A 16,677-nucleotide genomic window follows, 5' to 3' on the forward strand; every position below is an offset into this window, starting at 1 on the left:
GGTGCAGTGGGGACCTCGGCCGCCGCTGTCCCCTGGAGCGCCGTGCCCGCCGGGCGGTATTTATCCGGGGGCCCGGCCCCAGCCCCGGCCCCGGCCCCTGCCGGAGTATTGGGCAATCGGTCCCGCTACGCGCTGCCGCGGGAGCCGCCGCCCTCTGCCCCCGCCGAGCTCCGCGGCGGCGGCGGCCACATGGAGGAAGGGAGCCGGCCCCCTCCTCTGGGCTCCACCTTCTTTCTCGCCTCCTCCCCGGGAAGTCCTTCCCCGGGTTCTGCCCCACGCCGCACACACACCCCTCGCGGCTTTGCGGGGCACCTTGGCCAGTCTAAACCGGTTAGGACTGCGCGGGTTGCCGGGGGAAGGAGGAGGAGGCCGAGAAGATGGAGGCGGAAAAGCGGGCGGTGGGGGCGCTGCTCCAGCTCTCGCGGCCCCGAGCGGTGCGGGGCCAGGCCGGCCAGGCGGAGGGAGGGCACGGCCAGGGCCCCGGGCCGGGCCGGGAGCCACCAAGGCGGTAGAGCTTGGCACCGCCGGCCGGGCGCCCTCTCCGCGCTCACAGGAGCGCGCCCGGAGTCGCCGCGCCCGCCGCCGCCGCGCTTGTGCCGACGCCGACCCTCCCAGGGCCCATGCGCAGGTGGGTCTGGAGATGAATGCGAATCGCCCCTGGTCTCCCAGGCTCCCGGGGCCGCCGGGTGCCCGTCGGTCAGGAGTTGTATACTCCGCTGGCAGTGATCCCGGAGAAACGGGCACCAGAATTCTGGAGTCGGTGCTCCTGGGCAGAGAGCAGTGAGGATGCCAAGTGCTGTCCTTTGTGACAGCTCCGCGGAAAGCAGGGCGCCCCGCGGTGCACACATCTAAGGGGTGTCCTGCGGGTGGACTGCGCTGACAGTACACTCCCACCTGTGGCTGAAAGGTAATGGGCAAGGTGCTGTGTGCTGTATCCCCACAGAGTCACTGCAACCGACTGGCATAGTCCACAGGTACCAGGGCCTCACCTGGTGTGGGAACCGCCTACTATGCAACTTTTGGTGTCCTCTGTGTGTGTACATATTTCTGGGAAGGGGCACCATACCTTCTACTAGCTTTTCAAAGGGGCCCAGGGCCACCCAGCACGGGGATGGGAATTCCCTTATACAGTGAAGGCTCTGGTTTTGACTTACAGACCCTACACTTTGCAAAGGGTCGATTTCTGAGCTTCTGTTTTCTTATTTTGCCTGTGAGATGAGAATGAAAAAAACAAAACAAACAAAAAACTCTGTGGACCCTGATGACGCATGTCAAGTTTTCTTACAGATATGCAAACAGCAGGTCATCACTTTGTCCCACACCATTCCTTCCTACCAGGCTATGGGGGAAGAGACTGGCCAGTGCTAGCTGACATTATTTTTTTGTTGTCGGAGGGAGTAAGATTAGGGAGGAAATTAAGTAACAGTAAGACGAAAAGGGAGGTGGTCCCAGGAATACTCTCTGGAAAGGAAAAATGAAAAGATGGTTCTGTTAACATAAAACATTTATTTCTTAGGAGAAGGGATACAATAGGGTTTCTCATGTTCTATTTTTTGAACACAATGGTTACTCAAGTGGTGTGGTTACACAAGGGTGCTCACTTTGTAATAATGCATTGATCTATACCAGTGGTTCTCAACCTTGGCTGCACATTAGAATCACCTGGGAATCTTTTTAAAATCCTGATTTCTGGGCCTCATCCTCTGGAAATTCTACTTCTTTGTTATGGGATGGGGCCACAACATTAGTAACAAAGAAACAGAATTTCTGGAGGATGGGGCCCAGAAATTGGGATTTTAAAAAGATTCCCAGGTGATTCTAATGTGCAGCCAAGGTTGAGAACCACTGATCTATACATTGTTGATTTGTGTCCTTTTCTCTATGTGTGTCAATAAAAGATATTTTAGAAAGTTTTTTCTTTGATTCAAATACCCCCTAATCATCAGAACAAATGTCCTCTTGGTAGTTAGTCAAACCAATCAATGTATATGGAATTATATTGGGAGACAAGGAAACCCTGCTCGAAAATGTTTGTGTTCACCAATTAGTTTCTGAAGTTGCTATGTACCTGTTCTCATCTCCACCAAATCTCCACAGATTTCTTTTAAAGAGAGTATATGGCCAGCACTCCATGTCTGTTGGGGCCAGTCCACGCCTATCAACTAAGAACTGAAAATGAGCTTACCCTTACACACAGCATGGGCCAATGTTAGCATCAGACTAGATCCCAGAGGTCAAAAACTCAAATGCCTGGGGGTCCAGACTCAGTGTGATGAATGAAGTGGGCAGAGGGAAGCCTGGAGAGCTTCGGGGGCATGGGAGCAGGCTCTGGGGCCATTGGCCACTTGGCTTTGGGAATCGCTGCCAGGCTGGAATGTGAAAATTGCCCCTACCCCTTGTGAAGGTTCATTGTTCAGTCACACCTCAGCAGAGCATGTAGCCATGCAAGAGAACTCAGCAATCTAACCCAACCCTGATGCTTTACCTATGAATGGAATTTGACCCAGAGAAGCTAGGGATGTTCTCCTGATCACCCCCCAGGGTGGAGAGGGGGTGGGGAGCAGGTTGGCAGAGACAAGACTAAAACTGTCCCTACCATCCAGAGTTTTTACCCCCCAGTGACATGAGGATGCAAGAGCTGCTTGCAAGGTGAGGGGCAGATAAGTTCAATATTGCTGGCTTTATAGCTCTGTGCAGCCACTGCCCTTTGGGTCTCTCTTGAGCCCGGACGTCGATGTACTTTCAACAGGATGAAGTGAGAGAAAAAGGCTGGCCATTTAAATGACCTGGATTTAAATGAACCTCCCTTGGGAAGAAAGAAACCCGAGGGAAAGCATTTAAAGAAAAAAAAACGAAGGAGCTTGTTCTTTACCTTGTATTATTATGATGAAGCATTTATTAAGAAGTTTGTGATGGGTGAAATAGTCTAAGCCTTTAAGAAGGTCTCCCCTTCTTAGACGATTTATTGCCCCAATCTTTCAGCGAATAAGATGGGGAAATAAACCTGAAATTGCTCTGCAGTCCTCATCGCAGCAGACACCAAGGTCAGAGGAAGGCATGGGTTGGTCAGAGGAGGGTGGGACATTAGCACAGCACCTGAGTTGCTGGTGCAGCACCTGCCTGTCTGACCAGACTTTCCTTCCTGGATTATTATAGCAGGATAGATTTCTTCCCTTTTGTACCCATTGTTCTTCCCCTGTTTATGAATGACAGCATAGCTGTATAGGCCCTACACTTTGAAATAAAAATAAGTAAAGAAAATCTAATTTAGAGTTTTTATAGTAGTTAACTCAGAGAGAGATCTAAAAAAATCATTCTATTAATTCCATTTCATTCATTCGCACTCGAACAGATAAAAGATCAGAAAATAATAGCAGTGGATAAATCTTTCCCTCTGGTGTTTGTAGAGTTTTTGTTGAAAGGACCAATTCTCAAATGTTAAAAATGACCTTTGTTATTATTACATGCCATACATATTTTACTTGCAATTCTCTAGAATATTGGTTCGTCTTTTCTTACCTTGACATTCATCATAGTCTCTAGGTCAAGTGATTTTAATTTGGGGAGAAGGGGGTGAGAGGGGTAAATGCTAGTCTTTGAGTGCCTGGTAATTGCTAAGAGCCATGCTATTTCATTTATCCCTCAAAGCAATCTTACGTGGTTAAATAGTGCTACCTCCATTTTACAGCTGAGGAAACTAGAGTTCAGAGACAATAAGCTGCTTGCTGAGTCACTCAATCAGCAAGTCATGGAGAAGGATTCAGGCCCTTCTAGGCCCTTCTGAAGGTCTGGCTGTGCCCTTCCCACTCTACCTTAGAAAAATGATTCAAGGCTGGTAAGAGTTAACACTGAGAGGCTGAGCTTTCACATGTATTAACTCATCTAAGGCTCACAATAAACCTACAAAGTAAGTGCTGTTATTATCACCGACATTTTTCCAATTATGAAAATGAACTAGAGAGAAGTTGAGTAATTTGCCCCCCATCACACAGTTAATGAGGAGTAGGCTGGGGTTCAAATTCAGGCATTCAAGCTACAGAGAACCATCCTAGTATTTTCCACTCAACTAGTATTTTCCCATGAGAGTGGAAACCAGAATATAAAATTACAAAGAATGTGCATGTCCTGTGTGTGTGTGTGTGTCATCTTTCTGACTTGCATTACACAGTTTCAAGGCCATGACCAAAACCAACCTACACCTTTATGTGTACCAGTTTCCAAAGCAGCCAGTATATTTCCTTGTATAGGACTCACAGCATCTGTAATGTGTTCATTGTCTGTTTGCACAGAGAAATTATAAACTCCTGAGAATAGGTAGCAGGTCTGTCCTGTTCATTACTGTTCCCTAGAGCACAATGAATGACCAAATGAGCGAGTGAATGAATGCATGCTCAAACTGTCAGTAATTTATTTTTGCTGCAACAGATCATTTAATTCTTCAGTTGCCTTACATGATGAAGTAGAAAAAGCATGACCTCTATATGTTCAGGCTCTATACAGTCTAAAATTTGTGGACAGTTCAAACATTGTGCACTATGGTTTCAGCAAGTAAATATTTGTTTTTAAATATGATCACCATAGATCTATCCAACTTGCAGCAACTTTGTTTTGTTGAGTATAGTTTAGAAAATGGATAGGGAGAGAGAGATAGAAGCATCAATAATGAGAGAGAATCATTGATTGGCTACCTCCTGCACTAGGGATCAAGCCTGCAACCCAGGCATGTGCCCTGACCAGGAATTGAACCATGATCTCTTGGTTCATAGTTGACACTCAACCACTGAGCCAAGCCAGCCAAGGGAAAAATATACTCTTATGGAAAAATGTAAAGTCAAGCATGTTCCATAAATTCAAAGTCCCAGAAGAAAGAGTGTGACTGGCCTGACATGGGCGATATAACCATCTCTCAGTTAGGGAAAGACGGGACACTTTGAGAGTACTCATTGGGGAACAGGTAATTCTCCAAAAGCAAACTGGGATGCTGACTAGACAAAACACAATAAATGTCCTCTCTAGTGGGATAGGCCATGGGAGTTCTCGTCTCCATATGAAGGCTTTACTCAGAAAGCAAAGAGGAATCACTGAAGGATTCTAATAATGGGATGGCACCGTTGGGATTGTGTTTCAAAATGGCCACTCTTACAAACCACATTGGAGGATGGACTGGAAGGGAAATTAATTAGAAGGTTGATTTGATAGCTGAGGCAAAAAAATTTGTAAAATATAAAACCTATAACATTATTAAAAGATAGCCCAGCCGGTGTGGCTCAGTGGTTGAGTGTCAACCTATAAACCAGGAGGTCATGGTTCGATTCTCAGTCAGGGCACATGCCCAGGTTACGGGCTCCATCCCTGGTGGGGGATGTGCACAAGGCAGCCTAGCAATGGTTCTCTCTCATCATTGATGTTTCTCTCTCTCCCTCTTCATTCCTCTCTGAAATCAATAAAAATATTTTTTTAATTATTAAAAGATAAGGGGACCAATTTGAGAGCTTAAGAAGTACCATGCATCTGATGGATATGGGGATTAGTAAAAAGAAAGGTTTGGGATGGCTTCCAGGTTCCCCCTAAGAGCTTATAAACAATTGCTGGAGCCCTAACTGGTTTGGCTCAGTGGATAGAGCGTCAGCCTGCAGACTCAAGGGTCCCAGGTTCGATTCCGGTCAAGGGCATGTACCTTGGTTGCGGGCACATCCCCAGTAGGGAGTGTGCAGGAGGCAGCTGATTGATGTTTCTCTCTCATTGATGTTTCTAACTCTTTATCCCTCTCCCTTCCTCTCTGTAAAAAAATCAATAAAATATTTTAAAAACAAAAAACAAAAAAAAAATTGCTGGAAATTAGGGATGTATGCCTCATACTGCAGTATCCTCTACAATAGCCCAAATTTCAAAATATTATATCTCATTGTTCCAATAAAACATAAAAAATATTTAAAACACTCCAAATCTAAAATATAGCTCCAAGATATTTTCTTTTTGCAGCTGGAAATAATACAAAATTATTTGGTTAGACTCAAGTTTTCTGACCTGTGATTTGGATAATAAAGTCATTGATGGGTGGACATATGCAATAGAAACAAAAAGTGGGAAACCTATTCACAACCAGTATAGTGAGTAGTGGTGCCTGCAAAGTAAATGCTGAAGTTTCAATGGAAACAGGCCTTTTGCAACCAAGAGGAATCTGGGTTGATTATTAGGTTAAAGCAGTGGTTCTCAACCTTGACTGCACATTAGAATCACCTGGGAATCTTTTTAAAATGCTGATTTCTGGGCCCCATCCTCCGGAAATTCTGTTTCTTTGTTACTAATGTTGTGGCCCCACCCCATAACAGAGAACCACTGCCTTAGAAGGAAGGGGCCAGATCCTTTGGCAGCAACAGGCAAATATCAGTCAAACACCAGAGGCATAGCTGACTCAGACAGAGGCATGCCAGCAGTTCTGCTATCCACAACCAAAGCCATCACTCTGTGTTCAGAGAAAAATCATTTCATTCTAAATCTAGAGTGGTATGACCCACAGTACAAATACTTGGATTATGGCACCCACCAAATGAAAGCTCAATTAACTCACAACATCATGAACAATTATAATCATGGTCATTTCCTTCCATTGAACCTGACCATCCAGACATACATATAGCTCAAAAAGGCTGCTTCTGGGTATTTTAACATTCCCAGAATATTTTGTGTCTTGATAATGCTTTAAAAAAAAAAGTATATATTTTTTTATTTCACAGAGGAAGGGAGAGGAAGAGAGAGAAACATCAATGATGAGAGAGAATCATTAATTGGCTGCCTCCTATATGCCCTCCACTGGGCATCAAGTCCACAACCCGGGCATGTGTCCTGACCTGGAATCAAACTGTGACCTCCTGGGTCGATGCTCAACCACTGAGCTATACCAGCCGGGCATGCATGCTTCTTTTGAAACTGCTTAATTTGAATCCTTCTTAGAACCAGAATAAACCTTGGAGATTAGCAGGTACAACCTCACACTCAATGTAGCATTTGACCTAATTTTTCAGGTGAAAAAAACAGAAGTTTCAAAGGTTGAATGATAAGAGGCAAAGGGAATAGAGGATTAAAGCACACAGCCCTGAAGGCAAGTCTACCTATTACCTCGTAACTTTGATGAGGTTCCTTATCATCTCTGTGCCTATTTCCTCATCTATAAAAACGGGAGAGAATAATACCTATCTCATATTGTGTTTGTGAAAATTCAGTGACTTAAACCAGATAAAATAGCCTAACACACAGTTCTCTATGTGTGCTTACTTTCATGAATATACCAAAGAATTCCAGTCAGGATTCTGATCCTCCCTCTCCAATAATTGGAAAAGAAAAATTTTATCCACTGATAAGTTTACAGTGACTATGAATGGTTGTCATTTATAACATCCTTTCAGAATGTCTTGTCAAAAGCTGCATTGGAGTCCTTGAAATTCATTCAAGAAGAGTTTCTGTAGTGACAGGCAGGTATGATAACTGGTCCGAGAAATCAACAAAGTCCAGCAACCAACAAAGTCTAAAATTAGCCTTTTAACCAAGAAGACTTACTTGAGTCTTATTCCTCAGTTGTCAACTTGGGTTCACCTTCTGTCAACAATGGTCTTAATGAACGGAAGAGTTGGATTCTGAATTAGATGTAATTCTTGGACAGGCGATTGGTTCAACTTTTCTTTGGCTGGTCAAGATTATTTTGTATGGCCCAAATAGCATATTTTATAAGGAGAAGTGTGCAGCTAATGAATAAGAAGAACCCAAAACTCAATTTTCAAAGGGTCTGCTTATGGGAAAGGAACTATAAGAATCATTTGTACTATACAGTAATCCTCCAACCACACAACTAATAAAGTGAACCTCCTACAGTAGAAAACAACCAGGAAATTATCCAGCACCTGGAACGTGCCTGGTTAGAGTAGGTATCCAATGAATGAATACTAATTGAATAAACATAACCACCTTCAATGAAAAAGTATCTCATGTTAACTTGGATGTTTATTATCTGCCCTGAGGTACTTGAAGGAAATGTGAGGAATTTCTTATGTGATTAACTTTTTTACATGAAATTGAGTAATAAGGAGATTTCTCCTAGCTAGCATGGAGATTTAAAGAAAATAGGTGAAGGCTTTAAAACTCAAATCAAATGAATGTTTTTATCTTTAGCCTTTATTTCATCATCTACCTACTTGACATTTGAAATCCTGAGGATTATCACGGTGACAAAAAATTTTCCCCTCGAGTTCAAGAAAAAAAAACTTTTAAAAACTATAGATGTGGGGCAGACACTTTGTAAAATAATTTGCAGTTCCTCAAAAGGTTCAAAGTAGTATATACACAACATAACTGAAAATATATGCCATCACAAAAAAATGTGTACATGAGTGTTCATAGCAGCATTATTCATAATCGCTAAAAAGTGGAAACAATCCAAATGTCTGTCAACTGATGAAAGGATAATAAAATATAATGTGTCCATACAATGGAATATTATTTGACCATAAAGAAGCTACATACAAAAGGCTATATATTGCATGATTCTATTTATATAAAATGTCCAGAATAGGCAAATCTAGAGAGACAGAAAGTAGATTAGGTGCTGCCTAGAGCTGGCAGGGGTGGGGGCTTTGAAGGAGGGTAGGTTGGTGGAAAGTGGGGAGCAACTCCTCATGGGCACTAATGAATATGGGGTTTGTTTTTGGGTTGATGACATGTTCTAAAATTGATTGTGGTCATGACTGCATAACTCTGTAAATATTCTAAAAGTAATTGAGTTGTACACTTTAAAGAGGTGAATTGTAAGGTAGATGAATTATATCTCAATAAAGCTGTTATAAAAAACTACAGCAGATGTGATTTTGCTTTGCTTATGGTTTTTAAAACGCTGTCCTAAAGATTCAGCTTTTTAATTTAACTAGTAGAGTGATGGAGCTGCTTAACATTGTGACAAAGGGGCCAGACACGATCAGCCTGGAATAACCATGAGAAAAATTGCAATCCCCAGAGAGAGGGTTCATTGTTCAACATAAGTTGTGATGTGTGCCCGCACAAAGGACACAGAACACCAGAAGTCCTCATATTCTTTTCATATTCTGCCATGACAAAGTTTCCCTAACCACCTAGGTGCTGGGACAAATGTCAGAGAAATTGCACAGAAGCTGACTTGTATCAATCCTGAAAAATTAACTCCCATGTCTACTAAGCTGTAGTCACACTGCACTTCCCAATGTTTTGCAATAGCAGGGCCTTTGCACCTGCTATTCTCTGCATCTGAAGTCCTCATTCTTCTCTCAGGTCTCTACCTCACTGGCTCCTCATCAATCAAGCCTCTGTTCCAATGTCATCTCAGGAAAAGTTTCTTAGTCCCTCCTAGCTAAAACCTTCTTCCCTACAGAAACCCTTCTCTCATTGCTCTGTTTCATTTTTGTCAAAGCACCTAGCACTATCTGAAATTTTTATGTGTTTATCAGTTTGTTGTCTACCTTCCTCGTCAGAAAGCAAGTTCCATGTGGACAGGAACCACAGTATTTCCCTAGGCCTACAACACTATCAGATAGGCAGTGAGTACTTGATAAATATTTATTGAGCAAATTATCTGCATGGTACAAGTCATAATAAACTTTATAAACAACATCCAAAAGGTCAGTCTCTATACTTGAAGATCACACCTTGTATAGGAGTCTAGGGACACTGACCCTCCAAGAATAGTCTGCAGCCAACTCCTGGTGGAAAGGGCACATGGCTCAGACAGGAAACCCAGTTGGCCACCAAGGACTCCTGTGCTCTTGCTTTAATCTTCCCTCACCAAGGTCCCAAGTCAGATGGCAGAGTGAGCTCAGGGCCCTTTGCTGTGGGTTTATAAATAAGCCTGGGCTCATTACTGATCCCAGAACGGCCTACATGGCAACTCGCCCTCAGCTTGCTCAGTTAGTAGGCCTGCTCCCAGTAAGGTCAGCAAATAACAGTCATGTAGAGAGCAACCCAGAACAACAACCTGGTCTGCGGGTCACACAAACACCACACTTTTAAGATCCTCTCTCAAACTGTGACCCCAGGTTCTACTGAAGCAGTTCTTCTCCATCATGTCTCAGAGCTAGGTTTCAGTTTATTCACGAATCCCTGAGTATAGGATTAAGATGCTTCATTGTAGTGCAAACTCCTTGCCTTCCAAATGAGGAGCCAGTGGTAATTAACTTCTGTGGCTTGATATGAGGCAGAGTAACGGAATGGTTAATAACAGGGTTCTAGAGGCAGATGGTTTTGAGTGGAGTGTCTTAGTTCTCTCACTTCTTAACTGTGTCACCACAGTCAGGGTGTCCTGTGTGAACTTGAGCATTTTATTCAATTCCTCTGAGCTTGCACCTCTACATGGGTTGCAAAACCCATGCAAAACACTTAGCACAGTGCACTCCGATGAGGTATTGCCATTAAAAATAAGGATTCTAGCAGGCACTTTTTGACCTCTCTTCTCAAATGCAGAATCTCTTTAAGGGACCACAGAGCTGGGAAGGTTGCAAGGCCACTTGAGTGGATACCAAGACCTTAATTAATAGACTGTAGATCCCTGAACTCAGGCATGGCTAGATAATGCATAGCTATTGGTGGGAAGTTAAGAAACACCATCCAGTTCAGTTGCCACATTGGTGATAACAGGGCATGTGGACATTAAGTTCTATGCATGTCTATGCATGTGGACATTAAGTTCTCCTATACAGAAAGCCACCCAATGAAAAATGTGTTACCTAATCCAGGCTGCATATGATACAGACATGCCAGAATTGTGTTGCCATTTATGAAAACAATTCATTTCCAATTCTACTAAAGGTAGTCACAGGTCCCTCACCTCACAGAGCTACTCTGTCTTCTCAATATTTGTAACAACAGCTTAGATTTACAGTAACTCCTTTCTGTTGTATATTTTCATGTAAGTTTCAGTCCAGTCCATTTCATATTCACAGTATTTCAGTGTGATATGCAAAGTGAGTAGTATTAATGCTGTTTTAGTTTTTTTCTTGGTTCTACTTTGTTCTATCACAGCAGGAGTATGAGACCCAGAGAGGTTAAGCAACTTGCCCAGGGGTCACATAGCTGCTCAGTAGCCAGTTGGAAGGAACACTTAGTCCCGTGAGCTTCCCTTCACATCGGTGCTCCTCAGGCTGTAGCATGCATATGAATCACTGGGGATCTGATTACAATGCATTTCTGAATTCAGTGTGTCTGGGGGAAACTAGGATTCTTCATGTCTAACAAGCTCCCAGGAATTGCTGTTACTGGTAGAATATCCTTCTCCATACCCTCATAACACCCCAAGCCTGTCCCTCCTGATACTTCCTCAAATGCAGTTGTATCATTTGGGTAGTCATTCATTCCCCCCACCCCCAACTAGATCGTGAACTCCACAAGAGCAGGAACTATGGTTTGTTCACTATTTTAACCTGATTGTCCAGCACCATGCCTGGCAAAAAGGAACTGAACGAATATTTTTTGAGGAATGAAGGAAAAGCAACCTATTTTCAATTACAAAGCCACAACACTTGAATATTAAGACTCGCATTGCTTATTGAAAAAGAGCATTTATCAAGTATCATTTGTTGTCTTAAGTCATATTATAATATCATTGCCAGGTCCCCAAATAACATAACCAGAAGAAGCTTTGCAGGGTCATCCAATTTAGACCTACAGATGTCTCACAGAACTAAGGTGGGGTCCAGTGCAATAGAATCACACTTTGGGGCCAATAGAATGGGTGACTGTGAGGCCATTCGAAGGGTAAGGGGGGAGTGTAGAGCAAGCAGGGCGATCGAGGCTCGATAACACTCCACACACAGCATGAAAGGAGTCGCCTCGCCTCTGCTTCCACCCAAGGATGCTGACAACACCAATCCCCCATGGGTTGCAGGTTTTCCAAATGCCAAGAGCTGTGCTAAGCACTCTACACAGATCATCTCATTTTTATCCTCTCTACACACCTGTGACATAGGCACTTGTTTCATAGGTATGGAAGGAGAGACATAGGGCTATTGAACTATAAGAGAGGAAGCCAAGATCTGGACCCAGGCAGTGTGGCTTCAAAGTCGATGCTTCTAACCACATTGCGTACTGCCAGCAAGCACGCAGGGAAAAGAAACAATTGCTTGAAGATGGGAGTGACTTTACTCCCTTGTCAGTAGCCTGATAAAAGGCTCCAACAAATCACAAATAGAGGGAATTGGGGAGAAATACATCACATCAACAAGGGGTGACTATTCAAAAGGAAAGGTCCAACAATATAGTGTAGAAAAAGTGAGACTTTCTGTTACAACAAATGCTCAAATAGTTTGACTCTCGTTGGCTTAAGGTTAAATATCCAACCCCACTGAAAGGTTCAGTAAGAGTCTGTTAAGTAATAAGTCGCAAAGGTCCCAGATTCCTTTCACACTTCATTAGGTCTCTTATGAAACCTTGCATTAATGATTGGGCAAAATCTGAGAAGATCATCACATGGAAGAAAACAGAGTTTTGTGGAGTATGTGCATCCGATGTAGAAAGTCAAAAAGTCAAAAGGACAGAGTGTTTTTCAAAAGCTTAAAAAGCAGATGTTCAACAGTTATATTTTAACACTGTCAGAAAATGAGGTATCAAGAAAACAGGGGAAGAGAATGCATTGTCCAAATGGGTGTGAGAAAAGGGTAAAGAATCTTGCTTATTACAAAATATTTTAAAATGTGGAATAAAACTAAATAGTAGCAATACAGTAGTCCCCCCTTAACCATGGTTTCACTTTCTGCTGTTTCAATGACAAGGGGTCTACCTCCCACAGTCCAAAAATATTAAATTGAAAATTGCAGAAGCAAAGAATTCACAAGTTTTAAATTGCACACTGTTCTGGACAGCATGATGAATTCTCAAGTGGTCCTGCACCAGACATGAAGCATCCTTTGTCCAGCACATCCACGCTGTGTACACCCACCATTGGTCACTCGTAAGCATCTCGGTTACCAGCCTGACCGTTGGAGTATCCCAGTGCTAGTGTTCCTTTAACCCTTATTATACTTAATAATGGCCCCAAGAGGCAAGGGAGTGATGCTGGCAATATGAATATGCTAAAGAGAAGCTTTTACTTAAAATGCTTCCTTTAAGTAAGGGGTGGGGAATGTCCGGCTTGCTGGCCATATAAGATCCGAGAAATCATTTTGTCTGGCCCTATCAAGGCATTAGGGATGAGTTAATTAAATCTTTGACCAAATATAGCAGGCTTTTTTTTTTCTAGCAAGGTTTTTTAATTAACAAAACAATATTTTCCAAGACAGCTCATTCCTCAACATAAACTTATGGAAACTACTAGAGGCCTGGTGCACGAAAATTCATGCACTGGGGGGGAGGGTCCCTCAGTCTGGCCTGCGCCCTCTCCCAGTCTGGGAGCCCTCAGGGGATGTCCAACTGATGGCTTACCCGCTCCCTGGGGGAGCGGGCCTGAGCCTCAGTCTGGCCTCCCTCTGCAGGAGGCAATCAGGCAGACTGGTCAGGGGATATGAGCAGCTGGCCCAGCCTCCCCGAATCGCCCTTCTGCTGCTGCTGGTTGCCAATGCCCCTAGATAGCCATCCCCTCCCTCTGCCCACTGGCACATGCCTTGGCTGGCCTGGCGCTGCCTGCTCGCCGGTCCTGCCCCCCCCCCCCACCCCTGTGGACCAGTTGTTCTGCTGTTCAGTCGATTTGCATATTACGCTTTTATTATATAGGATAGGATAATGACACAGCTTATGAGTTAATGTAGGTTAATTTTTAAATTGATAATTTTATATGGCCCTTGAATGATGTTATAAATACCCAAATGGCCCTTGGCAGGAAAAGATTCCCCACCTCTGCTTTAAGTGAAAGGGTTGGTACAGTACAGTAAGCTATTTTTAAAGAGAGAGAGAGAGAGAGAGAGAGAGAGAGAGAGAGAGAGAGATGGACCACATTTGCATAACGTTTATTATACTGTATTGTTATAATCATTCTATTTTATTATTTGGTATTGTGTTAATCTCTTACCGTGCCTTATTTATCATAGGTATATATGTGTGGTAGACAGACTTGGGCAGACAAGGATGGGCCAGGTATAGAACGTCACCAGGGTAGAAAGCCCCAGGTACCTAGCAAAGGACAACTGTAGGGCAGGACTTCATCCCCAGGTGACATTTCCTCCCCTAGCATATCACTGGAAGGTCATGCCATTTAGACCCCCTGACCTTTCCTCCCTAAAGATAACTTCCACCCCTCTGTTGTATTTCAGCTCTAGGCCCAGAAAGCAGCAAAACCAGACAAGCAACACCAAGGCTGACCTCAGGACCAGCTGCATTGGATAATGACCCCCCTGCCCTGGCTCTGACCAAACAGTGGAAACCTAGACCCTGAAAGGACACACCTGGAAAGCTGCTGAATATTGTATTGAGATCTTCCCCTGGGACCTCCCCTAAAATCTCCACCTTAAAACCCTTAGGACGGAGGACCCAGTGTGCTCTCCTTCTTGGGAGCATGCAGGTGCATATCCCTTTCCCCCTCCTAACCCCTCCCCCCCAGGTGAGTCACCATTACCTTCCTCACTTCCAAGCTCCAAGGGCCCTTTCCTTTACCTCTATAATTTTTTTCCTAAGCCCATTTCTTCTACACATTATTTCTACCTCTGTGATTTTCTAAGTAAATGTTCACTTATAGTTTGAGTCTTGATTCTGAATTCTTTCCTAACCGGAACTCAAGTATTGAGGTTGCTGAACCCAGGTCCAGTCTGATCCCACCAGTGTGGTGCTGTTTCCGAGGACAACAACATATGTATTAAAAAAACAACCAAAAACAAACCAAGAATATATAGGTTCAGTACTATTTGAGGTTTCAGGTACCCACTGAGGGTCTTAGAACATATTCCCCACAGGTAAGCAGGGACTAATATACTAAAATACAGCCATAGGGTCTTGAATAAAACATTATTGTGAAAAAAAGTTGAGCTCTACAGATTGCTTTTTACCAAACTTGTCTTATTATTATTTGTCTTTGAAGGCCCAAGACCTGGTTCTGCCACTTCCTAGTAATGCTCTCAAGCTTGCGTATTTCTTCCAAGATTCCGTTTCTTCATCTATAACATGGAAATAACAAGCACTTACCTTCTACAATTACTGTGAGCCTTACATTAAATGACATACTGCCACCTACACACGGATGAAATGTGTTTATAATATGTAAAAATTATTGGTATATCCTATGAAAAGATTATTGTATATTAAACTTTGTGTGTTAAAAATAGAACCATATAAAATGTCACATAGGCATGCAGCTTTAAAAAATCAACTTCATTCATAATTACACCCACAAATTTTAGTCAATTTACCACATAACAATTGTGTTAAAAAATCAGAAAATCTTATGACTCAGTAGTGTAGATTTTGGAGGGAAAAATTCCACTTTAGTTTATGGGAATGCTTTATAAATCGTAAAGTACTAAACAATACCAACTGTGTTTTCATTGTACTATCATCCTGTTGGCTTCTAGAAGAACTGGAGATGTCATCAAATTAAAATCACTCAACACATTAAACTACAAATTTTTATTCACAGGAATTCAATATGAAATTTACTTATAAAGGGAAGTCAACTTTCTAAGAAGTTACAACAACATAAATAATAGACATTAAGTCAACAAAGATAACAAACAAAATTTTTAGAATTGTTCCCACAATTTCATCTTCCAGACTTGCGGGGGTAGTAGTAGAAATTAATATCCAGTTTCTAGATGTCATATCCAGAATGATCCTGCTTCCTAGAGGAAAAAAGAGAGAGGTAGCCTCAAATGAACACATTTATAATTCTGATTTTTTTAAAAACTAAGTCTAATACTTGCACTGTAAAAAAATAGTGATGAGGAATCATCTTTTAGGCAAGACTGGGCGTATTTGTAACCAACCAAAGAACTAAAATGTTTTACTCCTTAATGAATTAAAATATCTTTCATGCACTCATTTTGGCTACTTTATGTCATAATCATAGATTTTTCTATATCCCAAACTTGCCTCTCTTTCTCAAAGAAACAGCTCAACCTCTTTGTAACGTATATAAATGTCTAATCCCTCCTGTATACATAAAACTAATATTGTATGTCAACTATAATTGAAAAGTAAATGTTTTAAAAAAGAAACTAGCCCAGCCCGTGTGGCTCAGTAGTTGAGCATGGACCTATGAACCAGGAGGTCACAGTTTGATTCCCAGTCGGAGCATATGCCTGGGTTGCAGGCTCAATCCTAGTGAAAGGTGTGCAGGAGGCAGCCAATCAATGATTCTCTCTCATCATTGAAGTTTCTATCTCTCTCTCCCTCTCCCTTTCTCTCTGAAATCAATAAAAATATATTTAATTTTTAAAAAGAAACTAAACAGCTCAAGGAACTATCAAAATAACTTCTTTTTTATGTTATCAGTATTTATAAAGTCTTATCTGCTAAGTTATTTACATTATTTTACAATGGTATCGGTGAAACTGTCATTCTTCCAACCCATAATATAGTAGGTATTACCAGGAAATGAAAATTTGAAAACATGGAAAAAGGCAGGTAAAAACATTTTTTTTTTAGTTAAAAAAAAATGAAACACCAAGCCCTGGCCAGTGTTGCTCAGTAGTTGGACCATCAGATGAGATAACGGGGGAGTCTCAGTTTCAATTCCCAAAAGTA

At 42.5% G+C, this 16,677-nt stretch overlaps 1 protein-coding gene across 1 annotated transcript in view; it reads right to left on the reverse strand.

Annotated features, from left to right (window-relative positions):
* Nucleotides 1-15,546: 15,546 nt before the first annotated feature.
* Nucleotides 15,547-16,677, reverse strand: part of MRLN (myoregulin) — a 13,801-nt gene continuing 12,670 nt past the window's right edge. Inside the window, exon 3 of the mRNA XM_023754602.1 lies at nt 15,547-15,773. Within this exon, the coding sequence (XP_023610370.1) occupies nt 15,613-15,753 (141 nt within the window). The 5' untranslated portion in view covers nt 15,754-15,773 and the 3' untranslated portion in view covers nt 15,547-15,612. The remainder of the gene's footprint in view (nt 15,774-16,677) is intronic.

The sequence above is a fragment of the Myotis lucifugus genome, unplaced genomic scaffold (assembly GCF_000147115.1).
Source record: "Myotis lucifugus unplaced genomic scaffold, Myoluc2.0 scaffold_62, whole genome shotgun sequence".
Classification (NCBI taxonomy): Eukaryota; Metazoa; Chordata; class Mammalia; order Chiroptera; family Vespertilionidae; genus Myotis; species Myotis lucifugus.